This window comes from Gorilla gorilla, chromosome 1 (genome assembly GCF_029281585.2).
Source record: "Gorilla gorilla gorilla isolate KB3781 chromosome 1, NHGRI_mGorGor1-v2.1_pri, whole genome shotgun sequence".
Classification (NCBI taxonomy): Eukaryota; Metazoa; Chordata; class Mammalia; order Primates; family Hominidae; genus Gorilla; species Gorilla gorilla.
The window spans coordinates 102,280,788-102,298,687 of NC_073224.2; the positions used below are offsets into that span (position 1 = coordinate 102,280,788).

At 45.5% G+C, this 17,900-nt stretch overlaps 1 protein-coding gene across 2 annotated transcripts in view; it reads right to left on the reverse strand.

Annotated features, from left to right (window-relative positions):
• The window catches only part of TDRD10 (tudor domain containing 10), a 46,053-nt gene that overhangs the window by 19,678 nt on the left and 8,475 nt on the right, over nucleotides 1–17,900 (reverse strand). For both annotated transcript variants that reach the window (XM_019023178.4, XM_019023174.4), the window contains exons 5-6: nucleotides 8,506–8,576; nucleotides 7,398–7,554 (exon numbers count right to left, since the gene is read on the reverse strand). In XM_019023178.4, coding sequence (XP_018878723.2) covers nucleotides 7,398–7,554; nucleotides 8,506–8,576 — 228 coding nt within the window. The remainder of the gene's footprint in view (nucleotides 1–7,397; nucleotides 7,555–8,505; nucleotides 8,577–17,900) is intronic.

The window sequence follows — 17,900 nt, forward strand, 5'->3', positions numbered from 1 at the left end:
ATTTAAAAAGGTATACAAAGAGATGCACTTAACACTGTAAATAAAAATGGAATTCTATTTATCTTTATTATTACTTTTTTTTGAGACAGAGTCTCACTCTGTAGCCCAAGCTGACGTGCAGTGGTGCAATCTCAGCTCACTGCAACCTCTGCCTCCCGGGTTCAAGTGATTCTCCTGCCTCAGCTTCCCGAGTAGCTGGGATTACAGGCATGCACCACCACACCAGGCTAATTTTTGTATTTTTAGTAGAGACAGGGTTTCACCATGTTGGCCAGGCTGGTCTCCGCCTGCCTCAGCCTCCCAAAGTGCTGGGATTACAGGCGTGAGCCATTGTCCCTGGTCTATTTATTATTTTTATGTTAAAAAAATTTTTTTTGGCAGGGTGCAGCATCTCACACCTGTAATCCTGCACTTTGGGAGGCTGAGGTGGGCGGATCACCTGAGGTCAGGAGTTCTAGACCAGCGTGATCAACATGGTGAGACCCCGTCTCTACTAAAAACACAAAAAAATTTGCTGCGCGTGGTGGTGCACGCCTGTAGTCCCAGCTACTAGGGAGGCTGAGGAAGGAGAATCTCGAACCCAGGAGGCAGAGGTTGTCCAGTGAATGAAGATCACGCCACTGCACTCCAGCCTGGGCAACAGAGCAAGACTCCATGTCAAAAAAAATTTTTTTTTTTTTTTTTTTTTTTAAGAAACGAGGTTTCCCTATGTTGACCAGGTTGTTCTCGAACTTCTGGCCTCACCTTGGCCTCCCAAAGTGCTGGGATTACAGGCATGAAGCCACTGCACTCAGCCAAGAAATGGAATTCTAAAAAATGTTCAAGTAAGCCTCAGGAAAACAAAGAAACAAAAACTATAGAACAAACAAAAGACAAAAAGTAAAATGTTCTGTATCTGGACTGGGTCAATGTTACTATCCTGGTTGTGGTAGTTTTTGTAAGATGTTACCACTGGGGAGAAACTGGATAAAGAGTATACCAGATCTTTCTGTATCGTTGTTACAATTGTATGTGAATCTGCTATTAATCTCAAAATAAAAAGTGTAATTAAAAAAACATTTTTAGCTTGCCAGCAGTATAAAAATGGGCAGTAGGCCATATTTGAATCACTGGCCAAAGTCTATGACACCTTTCCTGATCCTTTGTTAGTTATATTATTGCAAATATCTTCTCCCAGTTCTTGGCTTGAATTTATCTTTCTTTATACATCAACTTTCAAAGAGGTAGTCTTTATTTTAACTTATCCATCTTTTTTTTTCACCTGATGCTTTATGCCTTGACAAATCTCATCCTATCTGAGATCATATCCAGTAGGACATCTGATAAGATCATCCTCACTGAGATCGTAAAGATATTCTGCTACGTTTCTTCTAAAAGTTTTTAAGTTTTGCCTTTCACTGCCAAGTTTATAATCCACCTAGTATTTTTGTGCGTGGGATAAGGTAGGGATACAATTTCACAGTTTTCTACACGAATAAGCAATTGTCCCAGTTCAGTTTACTGAAGTGTGTATCCTTTCCCCAGAGATCTACCACTCTACCTGAATAATAGTTTCTGCGTACGAATGAGCCTCTTTTTGAGTTCTCAATTATATTTTATTGGTCAAACTGTCTGGCCTTAAGCCAATACAATTGGTCTTCCGTATCTGTGGTTTCTGCATCCACAGACTCAACAAATATTTAAAAAAATTCAGGGCCAGGCGCAGTGGCTCATGCCTGTAATCCCAGCACTTTGGGAGGCAGAGGCAGGCGGATCACCTAAGGTCAGGAGTTCTAGACCAGCCTGCCCAACATGGCGAAATCCTGTCCATACTAAAAATACAAAAACTAGGCGGGCGTGGTGGCAGGTGCCTGTAATCCCAGCTACTTGGGAGGCTGAGGCAGGGAGAATTGCTTGAACCCAGAAGGCGGACGTTGCAGTGAGCCAAGACTGTGCCACTGCACTCCAGCCTGGGTGACAAGAGCGAGACTCTGTCTAAAAAAAAAAAAAATTCAGGCCAGGTGCGGTGGCTCACGCCTGTAATCCCAGCACTTTGGGAGGCCGAGGTGGGTAATTACTTGAGGTCAGGAGTTGCAGACCAGCCTGCCCAACATGGTGAAACCCCATCCATACCAAAAAATACAAAAATTAGGCCAGGCGCAGTGGCTCACGCCTGTAATCCCAGCACTTTGGGAGACCAAGAAGGGCGGATCACAAGGTCAGGAGTTTGAGATCAGCCTGGCCGACATGGTGAAACCCTGTCTCTACAAAAATACAAAAATTAGCTGGGCGTGGTGGCGTGTGGCTGTAATCCCAGCTGCTCGAGAGACTGAGGCAAGAGAATCGTTTGAACCCAGGAGGCAGAGGTTGCAGTAAGCTCTCGTTTGAACCCAGGAGGCAGAGGTTGCAGTAAGCTCAGATCGCGCCTCTGCACTCCAGCCAAGTGACAGAGCAAGACTTTGTCTCAAAAAAAAAAAAAAAAAAAAAAAAAATCTGTGAAAGTTGTTTTGGGTTTTGTTTGTTTGTTTGTTTTTAGAGAAAGGGTCTCACTCTGTTGCCCAGGCTGGAGTGAAGTGGCATTATCATAACTCACTACACCTCCCAGGCTCCAGTGATCCTACCACCTCAGCCTGCCAAAGTGCCTGTAGGCCTGGCTAGATTTTTTTTTTTATTTCAATAATGTCAAGTTTCTTTTTTTTTTTTTTGAGATGAAGTCTCACTCTGTCACCAGGCCAGAGTGCAGTGGCGCAATCTTGGCTCACTGCAACCTCCACCTCCCAGGTTCAAGCAATTTTCCTGCCTCAGCCTCCCGAGTAGCTGGGACTACAGGTGCACGCCACCACGCCTGGCTAATTTTTGTATTTTTTTTATTAGAGACAGGGTTTCACCATATTGGCCAGGGTGGTCTCAAACTCCTGACCTTGTGATCCACCTGCCTCAGCCTCCCAAAGTGCTAGGATTACCGGCGTAAGCCACCGCGCCCAGCCTCTTTTTTTTTTTTTTTTTTGAGACGGAATCTTGTTCTGTTGCCCAGGCTGGAGTGCAGTGGCGCAATCTCAGCTCACTGTAACCTCCGCCTCCGGGGTTCAAGCAATTCTCCCTGCCTCAGCCTCCCAAGTAGCTGGGATTAAAGGCACCCGCCACCATGCTCGGCTAATTTTTGTATTTTTTAGTAGAGATGGGGTTTCGCCATGTTGGCTAGGCTGGTCTTGAACTCCTGACCTCAGATTATCTGCCCACCTTGGCCTTCTAAAGAGCTGGGATTACAGGTGTTAGCCACCGTGCCTGGCCATTAATGTCTACTTCCTATTTGGATTTTAAAATGTTGTTACCTACTTCTTCAATCAACTCTTAGCTCATTAATATTCAACCTTTCTTCTTTGCTCATCTAAGATTGGATGAACCTCTAAATATTGCCTTCACTATATCCCAAAACTTTTCAGGGGTAGTATTTTCCTCATTATTCAGTTCTAAGTGTTTTTAAGTTTCTTTATAAATTCTTCTTTGACCCATGTGTTGTTTACATAGGAATGCTTTTAAATGTCCACATTTATGGGGATTTTATGTTCAGCTTTTGTGTACTTATTTCTAATTTAAAAGCAGTGGGAATACTGGGAAATCATCTTTATCCCAAGAGAAAAAAAGGTGAGAGCCATGATTCTCTTTCCCAGTATCTGGTTCTGGCATGACACAACTTAACTCTCACCCCAAACAACTCTAAAACTAGACAAAATACAGGAACTCACCATTTCCAGCACAGGACTAATGAGAGTGAATGGCAGAGGGCTGTTTCCTGAGCAAAGGAAAGCATGTGAGCACCACATTCACCCTGACCTTCTGCCTGGGGGCATTTTCCCAAACCACAGCAAAGGGAAATGGAGCCCAAGCAGAAAGTGGCAGTCTCATTGGGCAGCAACAGAGTTTAGGTGACAGGAATTTGGGGACAGAGGACCAGAGAGGAAGGAGCCACACAGAAGTCCAAGGAATCTAGGTGTCTGCCTCAGGTCCTTGGTTGAGGCCTAAGCTGTCCGTGGTGTGGGACAAGTACCGGGAGGCCTTAAAGAGAACAGTCGCTGTGAAGGTGGGGGAGAGGGCTCTGAGAGAGACACAGATGCCGGAGGTCTCACAGTGCTGGAGACAATGGAGTTCCAACCCAGCAAGGGGGACAGACCTTGGCAAGCACCCGGAGCACTCACCTGAGACCCTACAAAAGCCAAGTCTTAGGAAAAATGATGTTACCCAAGAAAAAGACTCACAATGGAACATTCCAATCCTAACTATGACACACACACAAAAACCCTTAATAGGATAAAAGATCTGCTAGTAATTTAATCTTTGCTAGAAAAATTTCAACACCATTTAGAGGACAGTAACAGAAGTCTCCACGATATAGCATCCATAATATCCAACATACAATAAAAAATTACTATAGGCTGGGTGCAGTGGCTCAGCTCATGGCTATAATCCCAGCACTTTGAGAGGCCAAGGTGGGCAGATCACTTAAGCCCAGGAGTTCGAGACCAGCCTGGGCAACATGGCGAAACCCCATTTCTACAAAAAATACAAAAATTAGTCAGGCATAGTGGTGCATGCCTGTAGTCCCAGCTACTAGGGAGGCTAAGGTGGGAGGATGGCTTGAGCCCAAGAGGTGGAGGTTGCAGTGAGCTATGACTGAGCCACTGCACTCCAGCCTGGGTAACAAAGCAACACCCTGTCTCAAGAAAAAACAGAAAACTATTTGTAAAGGGGCCTGAAAATTTTACCCATAATCAAGGGATAAATGTCAACAGAAGCAGATCCACAAATGACTCAAATGTTGGAATTAGCAGAAAATGATTTTATAATAACTATTATAAAAATGTTAATCTTAAAAAAGAGACAAAATAGGTGAAAAGATGAAAAAGTCCAGCAGAGAAATGGGAAAAAAGAATAAAATGGAAGTTGAAAAATATCTAAAATAGAAAATTCATTAGATGGGCTTAAGAGCAGATTGGACATAGGAGGAGAAAAGATCAGAGAATTCCAAAACAGGTCAGTTTGGAAGAGTGGGAAAGCCTGTGACCATGCACATATACTGAGACCAGTTAGCAAGGTTGTGTGAATGTCTTCAGGGGCTCAGAGGGTGAGTTCAGAACAGGCAGAGGGCTGGGTCCAACTAGGATTAGTGTTCTGCAAGCTATAACCTAGTGAGAAAAGGGCAATGGAGTTAAAGATGTTTGAACTAAGGTAGTTATTGACTATAGAATCTAGGCTAAGAGGGAAATGAGAGAACAAAGAGAATATTGAATAATGAAGAAATGGTGGGGTCAGCAGACTTTGTGTGCCTACATGAGCCAATGCATCAACTGTTGGACTGAGGCTGTAGAGCCTTGCTACTAAAATGTGGTCCCAGGGCCAGGAGCATCAGCACCACCTGAAGCTTGTGCTAATTCCCAGGCCCTACCCTACATGTACTGAGTCAGAATCGCTGGGGCTAGGGCTCAGAAAACTGTGTTCACAAACCCTTTTGTTGATTCTGATGCTTGTTAAAGCTTGAGAACCATTCTTCCAGAGTAAGAGAGCTGCAAAGACTGGGGGACAGCGCAGAGTGGGATGCTTGAAATGGTTACAGCAATGACAAGGTCTGAAATACAGCTAGGGGGATGAGAAACTGTGACCAAGTGGAAGAAAAAATCATTAAAGACACAACAATCCAGGTGGGGTGCAGTGGCTCATGCCTGTAATCCCAGCACTTTGGGAGGTTGAGGTGGACGGATCATTTGAGGTCAGGAGTTCGAGATCAGCCTGGTCAACGTGCTGAAACCCTGTCTCTATCGAAAAAATATAAAAATTAGCCAGGCATGGTGGTTCACACCTGTAGTCCCAGCTGAGGTGGGAGAATCCCTTGAACCCAGGAGGCAGAGGTTGCAGTGAGCTGAGATCACTCCACTGCACTCCAGCCTGGGCAACAGAATGAGACCCTGTCTCAAAAAAAAAAGATACAATGGTCCAGGAAGTAAGTGACTGGACTCTTAGTCGAATCATCCACATGGATGCTAAATTTGCATGATAATAAGACAGAAAGATAATGAGCCAGAAGCTGAAGTTTTCAGTGAAGGGCATAACACAGAGAAGAGCAGACAACTGCTGCCAGGAAGGTTCCTAAGCAGTATAGTCTGACAGTCTGCCCTTTCAAAGAGGGCTTAAGAGAGAAAGGAAGAGAAAGAGTTTGAAATTAGCAAAGGGAGTCACCTCTGACAATCTTTTTTTTCCTGTTTATAGAGATGGGGTCTTGCTATGTTGGCTAGGTTGGTCTCAAAGTCCTAGCTTTAAGCCATCCTCCTGCCTCGGTCTCCCAAAGCATTGGGATTACAGGTGTGAGCCATTGCGCCTGGGCCACCTCTGAAAATCTGACTGTAGTCAATAATTCCAACTCATCTCTCGGCTTCCACCTCCAACCTCTCCAGCTTTGTGGCTGACCTTGTTAACTGCCAGCCATATGCATGCTCTGCTTCCTTGCTGACAGAACCCCAAGTTTAGCAACAATGTGTCTATCTTTTAAAACTACATCTCTCAGCATCTGTGCACTTAAGGCCATGAGTTACGGACATCCAGTGAAACACAAGCAGAACTGTGGTCAGGGCTTCTGGAAAATGCACCTTTTAAGAGGACACAGGCCCCTTGTGCCGTCTGCTTCTCCCCTTCTTCCTGCCTAGAACCCTGATACCACCATATAGCAACCCTGGACTCCCTACCTCCTGACTTCTATAGGAAAGAAAAACAAATCGCTAACTTGTTTAAGCTACTATTGTTCAGATTTCCTCGTATGTGCAGCCAAGTCGGCTTCTAGCACTAACACTTCAGGCTCTGGAATGGGATCTTTTCCTCCTGGTTCACCTCTGCATACGGAGAATGGGCCCTCCTCCTTTTGAGGGAAGCTCCCAGGGGTTAGTTATGGACCTTATCTTCTCTGCCTGCAGAGGCAGCCTCCACCATTAACTGCCCCCCATACCTCATATTTGGCAATGTTTATCTTCCTGCCAGGAAGAGCTGGATTTTATTGACTTTTGTCTTACACTTCACACCAGCAGCCAGAACAAGGCTGTACAAACAGTAGACACTCAATGTCTGCTACATTAACAATGAAAACCTAAGTTTCAATATTCCAGGTTGAAAAAGCCCTGACTGAATTGCCTAATGGCCCTTTTTATCCTTGCCAAAAATATAGTCTCCTTAATTTACAAATTCCAAGTTTTCCACATCTGACCTTACCTCTGACTGTTAAAGGTCATAAAAGTTCCCTGACTTCACCCAAGACCCTGCCTTCTTCTCCACAGTCAGACTGGACTGGAGGAGGATGAAAGCACTGAAAGCAAAGTCAGCCACACTCTAAAGGGTGAAAATGGAACGCCCCAGAGCAGAAAGGCCAGAAGACATACCAGCGGGGCCCGAGGCTGCTGGATCATATCAGGGGTCCTCTTGGGGGGCCTTTTGCTTGTATTCACGAACAGTTTTCGCTTGTGGAAGAGTTTACCATTCAGCTCCCGGATTGCAAGTGTCACTTTCTGCATGGAGCCCAGATCTACAAATGCAAAGCTGAAAAGGGAAGAGAGAGAGGGCGGCTTTGAGCACATCTCCAGAGAAGCCCAGAGCTGCAGGGAGGCACCAAGCCCGAGCTGGAAGGGCAGTGTCCTTTCTCTCTGCAGTGATGGAAGATGAACTGTTCACAAGCAAGCTACAAGTATGTCCAGACTTGGGGCTGGGCCAGTGTGAGATACTGTCATGGGCCTCTAAGGAGCAGAAGAAATGAGCTGACTTTCACTATGCGTCGTATGTCTATGACTTTGAGTTTCTTTAATACTACTGCCCCAAAAGTTCAAAGCAAGCCAGGTGTGGTGGCTCATATCTGCAATCCCAGCACTTTGGGAGGCCAAGACAGGCGGATCGCTTGAGCCCAGGAGTTCCAGACCAGTCTGGGCAACATAGCAAAGCCCCATCTCTACAAAAAAATACAAAAATTAGCCGGATGTGGTGGTGTACACCTGTAGTCCCAGCTACTTCGGAGGCTGAGGTGGGAGGACTGCTTAAGCCTGGGAGGTGGAAGTTGCAGTGAGCCGAGACTGCACCACAGCACTCCGGCCTGAGCGACAGAGCAAGACCCTGTCTCAAACAAACAAACGTTCAAAGCACTTTTTACTGCCTTGAAAATAAGAAAGGGAAAATATAAGTAGGTTTGGTTTTCAGGAACAACTAAGGCTTAGGGTGGTATAGTAACTTATCTCAAGTCAGAAAATACAGCAAGGACATGACCAAAAATATACCCAGGTCTCTGGACTTCTAAGCCAGGGTTGTGTTGATAAGACAGTATTCGCTGCTGGGTCACAGGGTTAAATATGGAAAGGGGGTTTCCCAAATGTTCCTTTGCCAAGTCAGAGTGGGTGTGGACGTGGCGGTTGCTGGGCTAGTCTGCAACATGAGTGCATCAGCAAAATGGACAGGGAGGAAAGGAGCTGCTTCCCAAAAAAACAAAGAAAGAACAGTCATTACCATTTGCAGCCATTCTGGATTTTGTGGACATCAAGAGGGTTGAAGTCCTTTAGAAGGTACAGAATTTCCTCCTACAACAGCAGGGTTTAAAAGAGAGACCCAGAGACATAACTTACAACCACTTCTCAAGGTTTCAGATCCCCAGCCAGCTAGTCTGGACCCAATGTAACTCATACTTAATGAGGATCTATTATATGCTGTATGTGCCATGTTTTGTAGGATAGGCAAGAAAGGCCACAGCCCTGTCTTCAGTGAAGCTCACCAGTCAAGCAGCGATGCAGACAAGACAATTAAGTAAACACACCGTTTCATCACTGCACATACAGCTGGCTATGGGCACACACGGCCTGTCATTTAATCCAGATTTGGAGGGAAAGGAGGTGGTCAGGGTATGCTCCCAGGAAGAAGTGACTTCCGCAGCTTTGCGAGTACCTCCTCCTCACTGCTTCTCAACACTGCCTGGCCTCTGCCCAGGGATATGGTTCCCTTCCTCTTCCCGGAACATTTCCCCACACCCTTCTCCTCTCCTAGTCTGCCCTCAAGCCGTCTTCCTCACCCCATCCCCTCCTCCCCATCCTGCTCCGCGGGCTTGGGTTGGTGTCTCCACAGAGGCACCAACCTCCCCCGCTTTATGATAAGGTCTATGCCACCCTGAGGCCTTTTTGAACTACACCCTATTTTTTCTCTTTTCTGCCAAACTTGTAGAAAGAGCCGTCTCCACCTAATGCCTCCGTTTCCTCCCTGCCCACTCCCTCCTGACTGCCTGCGCTAGGCTGGTTCCAGCCCTACTGAAATGCTTTCTTGCAGGTCACAGACATGCACTCGCTGCCCACTGTGATGGCTTCACTTCAGGTTCAGCTCTTTCACCTCCTGCCTGCACCCCTCAATACTTCCTCCTTCCTTGGCTTCCCCACAAGAGTGTTAATGATTATAAAATTTCACAACCATGATGAAAACCAATTTTTCTCTGGAAAACCCTATTTTGGAAAAAAATGATATTTATACCATCTTCCAAAGTCACTTTGTTGGCTTAGGAAAATAGAAATGCATTATGTATAACTCATTTTTCTCAGTCTTCATGTTTATATTACATTTACATGCAAATTTTCTAATTTGCTTTACTCTTAAATATTTAATGTTTATTACACATGAATCTAAAAGATGCTGAACAAGCAATTCGTGAGAACGAGCAATGTGTGCTTAGCATTTTCAGTTTACCAAGCACTTTCATATCCTTTATTCCATTTGGTTTTCACAACCACCCTATAAAGTACATATTATTACTATACTCATTGCACAGAGGCATAAAATAAGGATCAGAGAGGTTAAATGACGTCTCTATGGCTATATAGCCAATTTAGAATTAGGACTTGAACTCCAGACTCTTCAAATCCTACATTTTTTTTCCATTATATTGTGCAAAGCCATAGTTTTCTTCTCAGGTTTTACCATTACTAAGATAAAATAGAAAACTAGTATTTTGGCCGTTATCAGGAAACCATAACCTTGGGCCAAATCCAGTCCACCACCTTTTTTTGTAAATAAAGTTTTACTGGAACACAGCCATGCACATCCATTCACTCATTGTTTACAGCTGCTTTCAGGCTACAGTGGCCTTCAACGCATGAAGTACTTACTATGTGGCTGGGCACAGTGGCTCACCTGCCTGTAATCCCAGCACTTTGGGAGGCTGAGGCAGGCAGATCACGAGGTCAGGAGATCGAGACCATCCTGGCTAACACGGTGAAACCCCGTCTCTACTACAAATACAAAAAAAATTAGCCGGGCGTGGTGGCGGGCACCTATAGTCCCAGCTACTCAGAAGGCGGAGGCAGGAGAATGGCGTGAACCCGGGAGGTGGAGCTTGCAGTGAACCGAGATCGCACCACTGCACTCCAGCCTGGGTGACAGAGCAAGACTCCGTCTCAAAAAAAAAAAGTTTTGATCAATTATAGATTTGAAAGGAGGCTTGGTACATTAAGCTAAAATTGCCTCATGCATATCTCATTTTAAATCATAAAAGTAACTTATTAGGATTTTTTAAATTACAAAGACATTGAATGTTTGTTGTAGAATATTTTTAAAAACACAGATAAGCAAACTAGAAGTATTGTCCATAATTCTGCCACCAAAATATGAACACTGCACATCATCTACTATAAATATCATGAAATCATACTGCACCTTCTGCTTTTAACCTATTTCACTTAAAGACACATCCCTTCCAGTCAATCACCGCCAACCACATGGTTTAAGGGATCGATAGCCTGCTATTAGTTAAGGCATCAGCATTTATGGACCACTGACTTTGTGCCAGACAGGCAGGAGGTTACTGCACTCACCTATGTGCTAAGTAATTTCATGCCCGTCCAACTGGCAGCAATTTAACAGCTGGACAACACCAAACATTCATGATAGAGGAACCCTGTGCTGCTGGTGGGAGTGCAAGTCAGTCCCCTTCCTGGTCCAGCTGTGAGGACCGTGTGGCCCTGATGCCCTACACCTAGGTACAGGTCCCAGAGGCACTCGCACCTCGCACACCAATATGCGTACAAGCCGGTTCAATGAAGCTCTGCTTGAGGAAGCAAAAACTAGGAAAATATTAGTGTGAGCCATGTGAAATTGATGATTTTGCAGATTAAAAAAATGGTCCAAGCCAGGTGCGGTGGCTCACGCCTGTAATCCCAGCACTTTGGAAGGCTGAGGTGGGCAGATCACCTGAGATCAGGAGTTTGAGACTAGCCTGACCAACATGGTGAAACCCCCTCTCTACTAAAAATACAAAATTAGCCAGGCGTGGTGGCGGATGCCTGTAATCCCAGCTACTTGGGAGGCTGAGGCAGGAGAATCCCTTAAACCCCAGGGGGCGGAGGTTGCAGTGAGCCGAGATCGCACCATTGCGCTCCAGCCTGGGCAACAAGAACGAGACTCCGTCTCAAAAAAAAAAAAAAGGTCCAATACCAGCTATTTCATATGGTACAACCTAAGAACTGGAATGTCTATTTGCAGGTAAACACACTGTGGTAGGTTCATACAAAAGAATATTGTAACAGCCGAAATTACTGCCTAGAGCTGCACATGCCAACATGGACATGATCAAAGCAAGCCACAGACAAATATGCAGACAGAAGGTAAGGGATCAACAACCACCTGCCCAGCACCTCAGCTCCCTGCTTTCCAGGGCATACCCCAGACATGGTCATTCCCAATGCCTACCCCCAAATGACAGCTTTGAACCCCACGCTCTCTGACCCCCTCCTATCTTTCCCGCTCACACCTCTGGTTCTCCAACTACACTCCCCAGTACTGTGACCCTTCAGACTCCACCACTTTCCACCCTCCTGCAAACTCCTGACTCTGACCCTTTTCTCCTAGCCGTCCTGCCCCACCCGAACCTACAATGTCCTTGCTGTGCCTTTTTTTTTTTTTTTGAGTCAGGGTCTGGCTCTGTTGCTCAGGCTGGAGTGCAGTGGCATGATCTTGGCTCACTACAGCCACTGCCTCCCAGGCTCAAGCCAACCTCCCACCTCAGCCTCCCAAGTAGCTGGGATTACAGGCATGTGCCACCATGGCTGGCTCACTTCTGTATTTTTCGTAGAGATGGGGTTTTGTCATGTTGCCCAGGCTAATCTGAAACTCCTAAGCTCAAGCAATCCACCCACCTGGGCCTCCCAAAGGGCTGGGATGACAGGCGTGAGCTACCGTGCAATGCTCCTGGCCCCTGCTGTGCTCGTTAACCAGCTTAGGTGCCAGGGTCTATCACTGCAATCACTACCTGATGTCCAGTACTTCATGGCATTCCTACTACCTATTCCTCATCATCAGCCCCCCAGTCTCCCAGAAAAAACTACCGCACACACTTTGCACATCCTTTCTATTCAGCAGAGAACCCTGATTTTTACTTCACTGAGAAAAGAGAAGCAACCAAAGGAGAACTTCCATTCTCCCACCACCCCCGTATCTGTACTCATCCCTCTATGTGGAAGACTTGTCCCTGCCCCGATCCCTTCCTTCCCACCTTCTCGAAGCCTCTGCCGCTAAATCAGCTCCTCTCTTTCCAGCACCAGTTTCCCTCTCCACTGGATGAGCATACAAACTCGCCATGTTAATACTTATTACACATAACGCCTTGGACCCCATACACCCCTCCTGCTACCACTTCATCTTCCTACTCTTCTTTTTGACTAAAATCCTTGAAAAAGTCATCTATGCTATCTTCACTTCCTCTCACTCTTTCATTCAATAGATACTTATTAGGTGCCCACTCTGTGCTAGAAATGTGTTAGGTGCAGAAAGCAGAGCCCTGCTGGGCTCATCTTTTATGGGGAAGAGATCATCACTAAGGGGAGTAAGTAGCAGGTGGCCAGGCACGGTGCCTCACGCCTGTAATCCCAGCACTTCTGGAGGCCGAGGCAGGCAGATCACCTGAGGTCAGGAGTTTGAGATCAGCCTGGCCAACATGGTGAAACCCCGCCTCTACTAAAAAAATACAAAAATTAACTGGGTGTGGTGACAGGTGCCTGTAATCCCACCTACTTAGGAGACTGAGGCAGGAGAATCGCTTGAACCCAGGAGGCAGAGGTGGTAGTGAGCAAAGATCATGCCATTGCACTCCAGCCAGGGTGACGAGAGCGAAATTCCATCTCAAAAAATAAAAAAGAGGAGTAAGCAGCAGGTGTGGTGAGTTCGATGGTGGAAAGTATTAAGGAGACACAGAGCAGGAAGGACAGGAAGAATGGCGGCTGCAACTGAGGGAGAAGAGCCGGGGAGGGCCTCTGAGAAGGCCACCTCCGAAGCAGAGCAGTGCCATAGGTGCAAGGCCCTACGGCAGGTTCTGGGCTGAACAAGGAGGCCAGAGAGCGTGCTGTGGAGCAAACAAGGAAGAAGGCAGGAGTGAGGCGGGCACAGGGAGCGGTTCACACAGGGCCGCAAGGGATTCTGCTCTTCCTAAATAAGAAGGGAAGCCACTGGAGGCTTCTGAGTGGAGGGGGGCCAAGACCTACTTGCCACTTTATGGGGTCACTCTGGCTGCTATGTTAAGATTAGACTGCAGGGGAGCAGGGAAGAAGCAAGAAGAGCTGGCTGGGTGCGGTGGCTCATACCTGTAATCCCAGCACTTTGGGGGGCCGAGGCAGGCAGATCACTTGAGCCCAGGAGTTTGAGACCAGCCTGAGCAACATGGCGAAATCCTGTCATAAAAATTAGCCAGAGGCTGAACGTGGTGGCTCACTCCTATAATCCCAGCACTCTGGGAAGCTGAGGTGGGTGGATCATTTGAGGTCAGGTGTTCGAGACCAGCATGGCCAATACGGTGAAGCCCCGTCTCTACTAAAAATACAAAAATTAGCCAGGTGTGGTAGTGCACGTCTGTAACCTCAGCTACACAGGAGGCTGAGGCAGGAGAATCGCTTGAACCCAAGAGGCGGAGGCTGCAGTGTGTCGAGATCACGCCACTGCACTCTAGCCTGGACAACAGAGTAAGGCTCCGTCTCAAAAAAAAAAATAAATAAATAAATAAATAAATAAATAAATAAATAAATAAGCTGGGTATGGTGATGTGTTCCTGTGGTCCCAGCTACATGGGAAGCTGAGATAGGGGGCTTACTTGGGCCTGGGAGGTCGAGGCTGCAGTGAGCCATAACTGCACCACTGCACTCCAGCTTGGGTGACAGAGCAAGACCCTGTCTCAAAAAACAAACAAACAAACAAAAAAACAAATGAACTAAGATCCCTGGCAGTAATACAGGTGGGACAGCAGTGGGTTGGCCAGGGTGCGAGCAGTGGCATGACAATAGGTGCCAGGTTCTGGATGGAGGTAACTTTTTGTTATAAAATAATTCCAAACATACAGAGAAGTAGAGAGTACAATGAACTCCCACAAGCCCATCACCATGCTTCAACCAGCACCCCCATTCCGTGTGTTTCCCCTGTCTCTCCACCCCTTGTTCACCAGTGTCTTACAGAATCCTGGGCATTCTGTCATCTCACCCTTAAATACTTTAGCCTACTCCTCAAAGAGGCATTTTCTCACTAGACCATTATCAAACTAAGAAAAACAATAATGTCTTACTATCAACAGGTAAACCTCACCAATTGTCTCAGAAATGTCTTTTTGTGGTTGTTTTGTCCAAAACGGGATCAAGACAAAGGCTACCATTGTATTTCGTTATCATTTCTAAGTCTCTTCTATTTTATTTTATTTTTGAGACAGAGTCTTGCTCTGTCACCCAGGCTGGAATGCAGTGGCGTGACCTCAGCTCGCTGCAACCTCCGCCTCCCCAGTTCAAACAATTCTCCTGTCTCAGCCTCCTGAGTAGCTGGGATTACAGGCACCCACCACCATGTCTGGCTAATTTTTGTATTTTTAGTAGAGACGAGGTTTCACCACACTGGCCAGGGTGGTCTCAAACTCCTGACCTCAGGTGATCCACACGCCTTGGCCTCCCAAACTGCTAGGATTACAGGCGTGAGCCCACCAAACCCAGCCCCTAAGTCTCTTCCAAATCTCCTTAAATCTCTATCAGATCTACTTTAATTTTTCCGTGACTGAATTGTTCTAGAAATCAGGTCAGCTGTTCTATAGACAAGAGTGCTGCTGCTTTATGGCAGCATTATTTTGGTCTTCTATTCCCTATATTTCCTTTTGACTACAAATCTGCTATAGAGCTTGACTAGTATAGGTGTTTTTTAAAGTATAGGTGCTTTTTAAAGTATAGGAATACTTTAAAATGCTGTGGTCGCCTTTATCTTGCATCACTTTTTAGGGGGCTCATATCTGGTTATCTCATTTTTAGTGAGGCTAAAATTAGTCAGCAAGTTCAAATGGTAACATCCTAATCCATCCATTGTAAAACTGCCCATCAATACTTTACCTAATGAATTAAGCAAGCTCAGATAACCACTGTCTGAAACAGGTATCTTACTGGGGTTTGCACAATGGTCATTTTCTAATTCTATCATTTCTTCTGCATTTATGAGCTAGAGTTCTTCTGTAAAGAACTTTCTCTCATTCACTAGGGTTGTTTGCTCTGAAAATGCTATTACATTGGTGTTGGAAAAGCAAGATAAATACTTCTTCCTTCTCTTTAATTATCAAGTTTTATGTTAATGAACCATTATCTTTCCATTTTCAGTTGTGTCCAGTGTTATTTTTCTTTAGACACCACTACAAATTAATGCTTTTTAAAATCATTGGTGAATTTTAATCAAATGTAGTACGTGATGCTCAAATTGCTCCGTCTTTGGTGCATGGGACACCCTCTTTGCTTGCTCTTGTGTCTTTTTTTTGGAAACTTTCAAATCAGAACAAAAATAGATAAAATAGTATTACAAATCCCTATATGCCTATCACTCAGCAGCCTCAGCAATTCTCAATTCATGGCCATTCCCATTTCATCATAACATCTCTCCCGGCCACTAGGCTATTCTGAAACAAATCTCAAACACCACATTGCTTCACATGCAAACACTTCAGCACAAACTCCAAGAATTAAGAACACTACCTCTAAATAAACCACCCCTGAATAAAACCTCCTCTGTCTTTTCATTCAAACTTCAATAGTCTTTGATAGCTTTCTGGCATAACAGCTCCAGATCTGGAATCAGCCATTTCTCTAAGAAGGCCTGGTTCTCTTTAGCAGGAAAGAACACAATCTATGGGCCAGGAGTGTTACTGCTACTGGGTAATCAGAGCTCCAATGTCTCTCAGTAGACACAGCTAGAAGATATGCACCTTAAAAGAGGAAAAAGTCACCGGGCGCAGTACCTCACGCCTGTAATCCCCGCACTTTGGGAGGCTGAGGCAGGCGGAACATCTGAGGTCAGGGGTTCGAGACCAGCCTGACCATCATGGAGAAACCCCATCTCTACCAAAAATACAAATTTAGCCAGGCATGGTGGCGCATGCCTGTAATCCCAGCTACTCGGGAGACTGAAGCAGGAGAATTTCTTGAACCTGGGAGACGGAGGTTGCAGTGAGCCAAGATCAAGCCATTGCACTCCAGCCTGGGCAACAAGAGTGAAACTCCGTCTTAAAAACAAAAACAAACAACAACAACAAAAAAGGAACAAAGTACTAAGACACACTCTAACACAAATGAACCCTGAAAACATGCTTAGTGAAAGAAAACACAAAATTCCACATTGTATGATTCTATTGATATAAAATGTCCAGAATAGGAAATCCTTAAGAGACAGAAAGTAGATTCGTGGTTACCAGGGGCTGGGAGGAAGGGGGAAGGCAAAGGACTGCTAATGAGTATGAGGTTTATTTTGGGGGTGATGAAAATATTCAGGAATTAGGATTAATAGCTGCACAATCTTGTGAATATATTAATAATTTAATTGTACTTTTTTTTTTGAGACACAGTTTCACTCTGTCACCTAGGCTGGAGTGCAGTGGCATGATCTCGTCTCACTTGCACCCTCTGTCTCCTGGGTTCAAGCGATTCTTGTGCCTCAGCCTCCTGAGTAGCTAGGATTACAGGTGTGTGCCACCACGCCTGGCTAATTTTTGTTTTTTGTTGTCATTGCTGTTGTTGTTTGAGATGGAGTCTTGCTCTGTTGCCAGGCTGGAGTCCAATGGTGCAATCTCGGCTCATTGCAACCTCCAGCTCCTGGGTTGAAGTGATTCCCCTGCCTCAGCCTCTCGAGTAGCTGGGATTACAGGCACGCACCACCACTCCCAGCTAATTTTTTGTATTTTAGTAGAGATGGGGTTTCACCACATTGGCCAGGCTGGTCTCGAACTCCTGACCTTGTGATCTGCCCACCTCAGCCTCCCAAAGTGCTGGGATTACAGGTGTGAGCCACTGCACCCGGCCAATTTTTGTATTATTAGTATTATTTGTATTATTAGTAATTTTTAGTATTTAGTATTATTAGTAATAATTTGTATTATTAGTAATATTTGTATTATTAGTATTATTAGTTTCACCATGTTGACCAGGCTGGTCTCAAACTCCTGACATCAAGTGATCCGGCCACCTCGGCCTCCCAAAGTGCTGGGATTACAGGCATGAGCCACCACGCCCGGCCTGAATTGTACATTTTTAAATAATAAATTTTCCAGACTGGGCAACATGGTGAGACCCCATCTCTACTAAAAACACAAAAAAATAGCCAGGCGTGGTGGTGCACACCTGTGGTCCCAGCTACATAGGAGGCTGAGGTGGGAGGATTGCTTGAGCCTTGAGGGCAGAGGCTGCAGTGAGCTGAGATCGCATCACTGCATTCCAGCCTGGGTGACAAAATGAGACCCTGTCTCAAACAAACAAACAAAAAAGTTAATGGTAAATTTTAAGATATGTAAATATTATATATATTTTAAATTTTTTTTTTTTGAAACAGGGTCTCGCTCTATCTCCCAGGCTGGAGTGCAGTGGCGCAATCTCAGC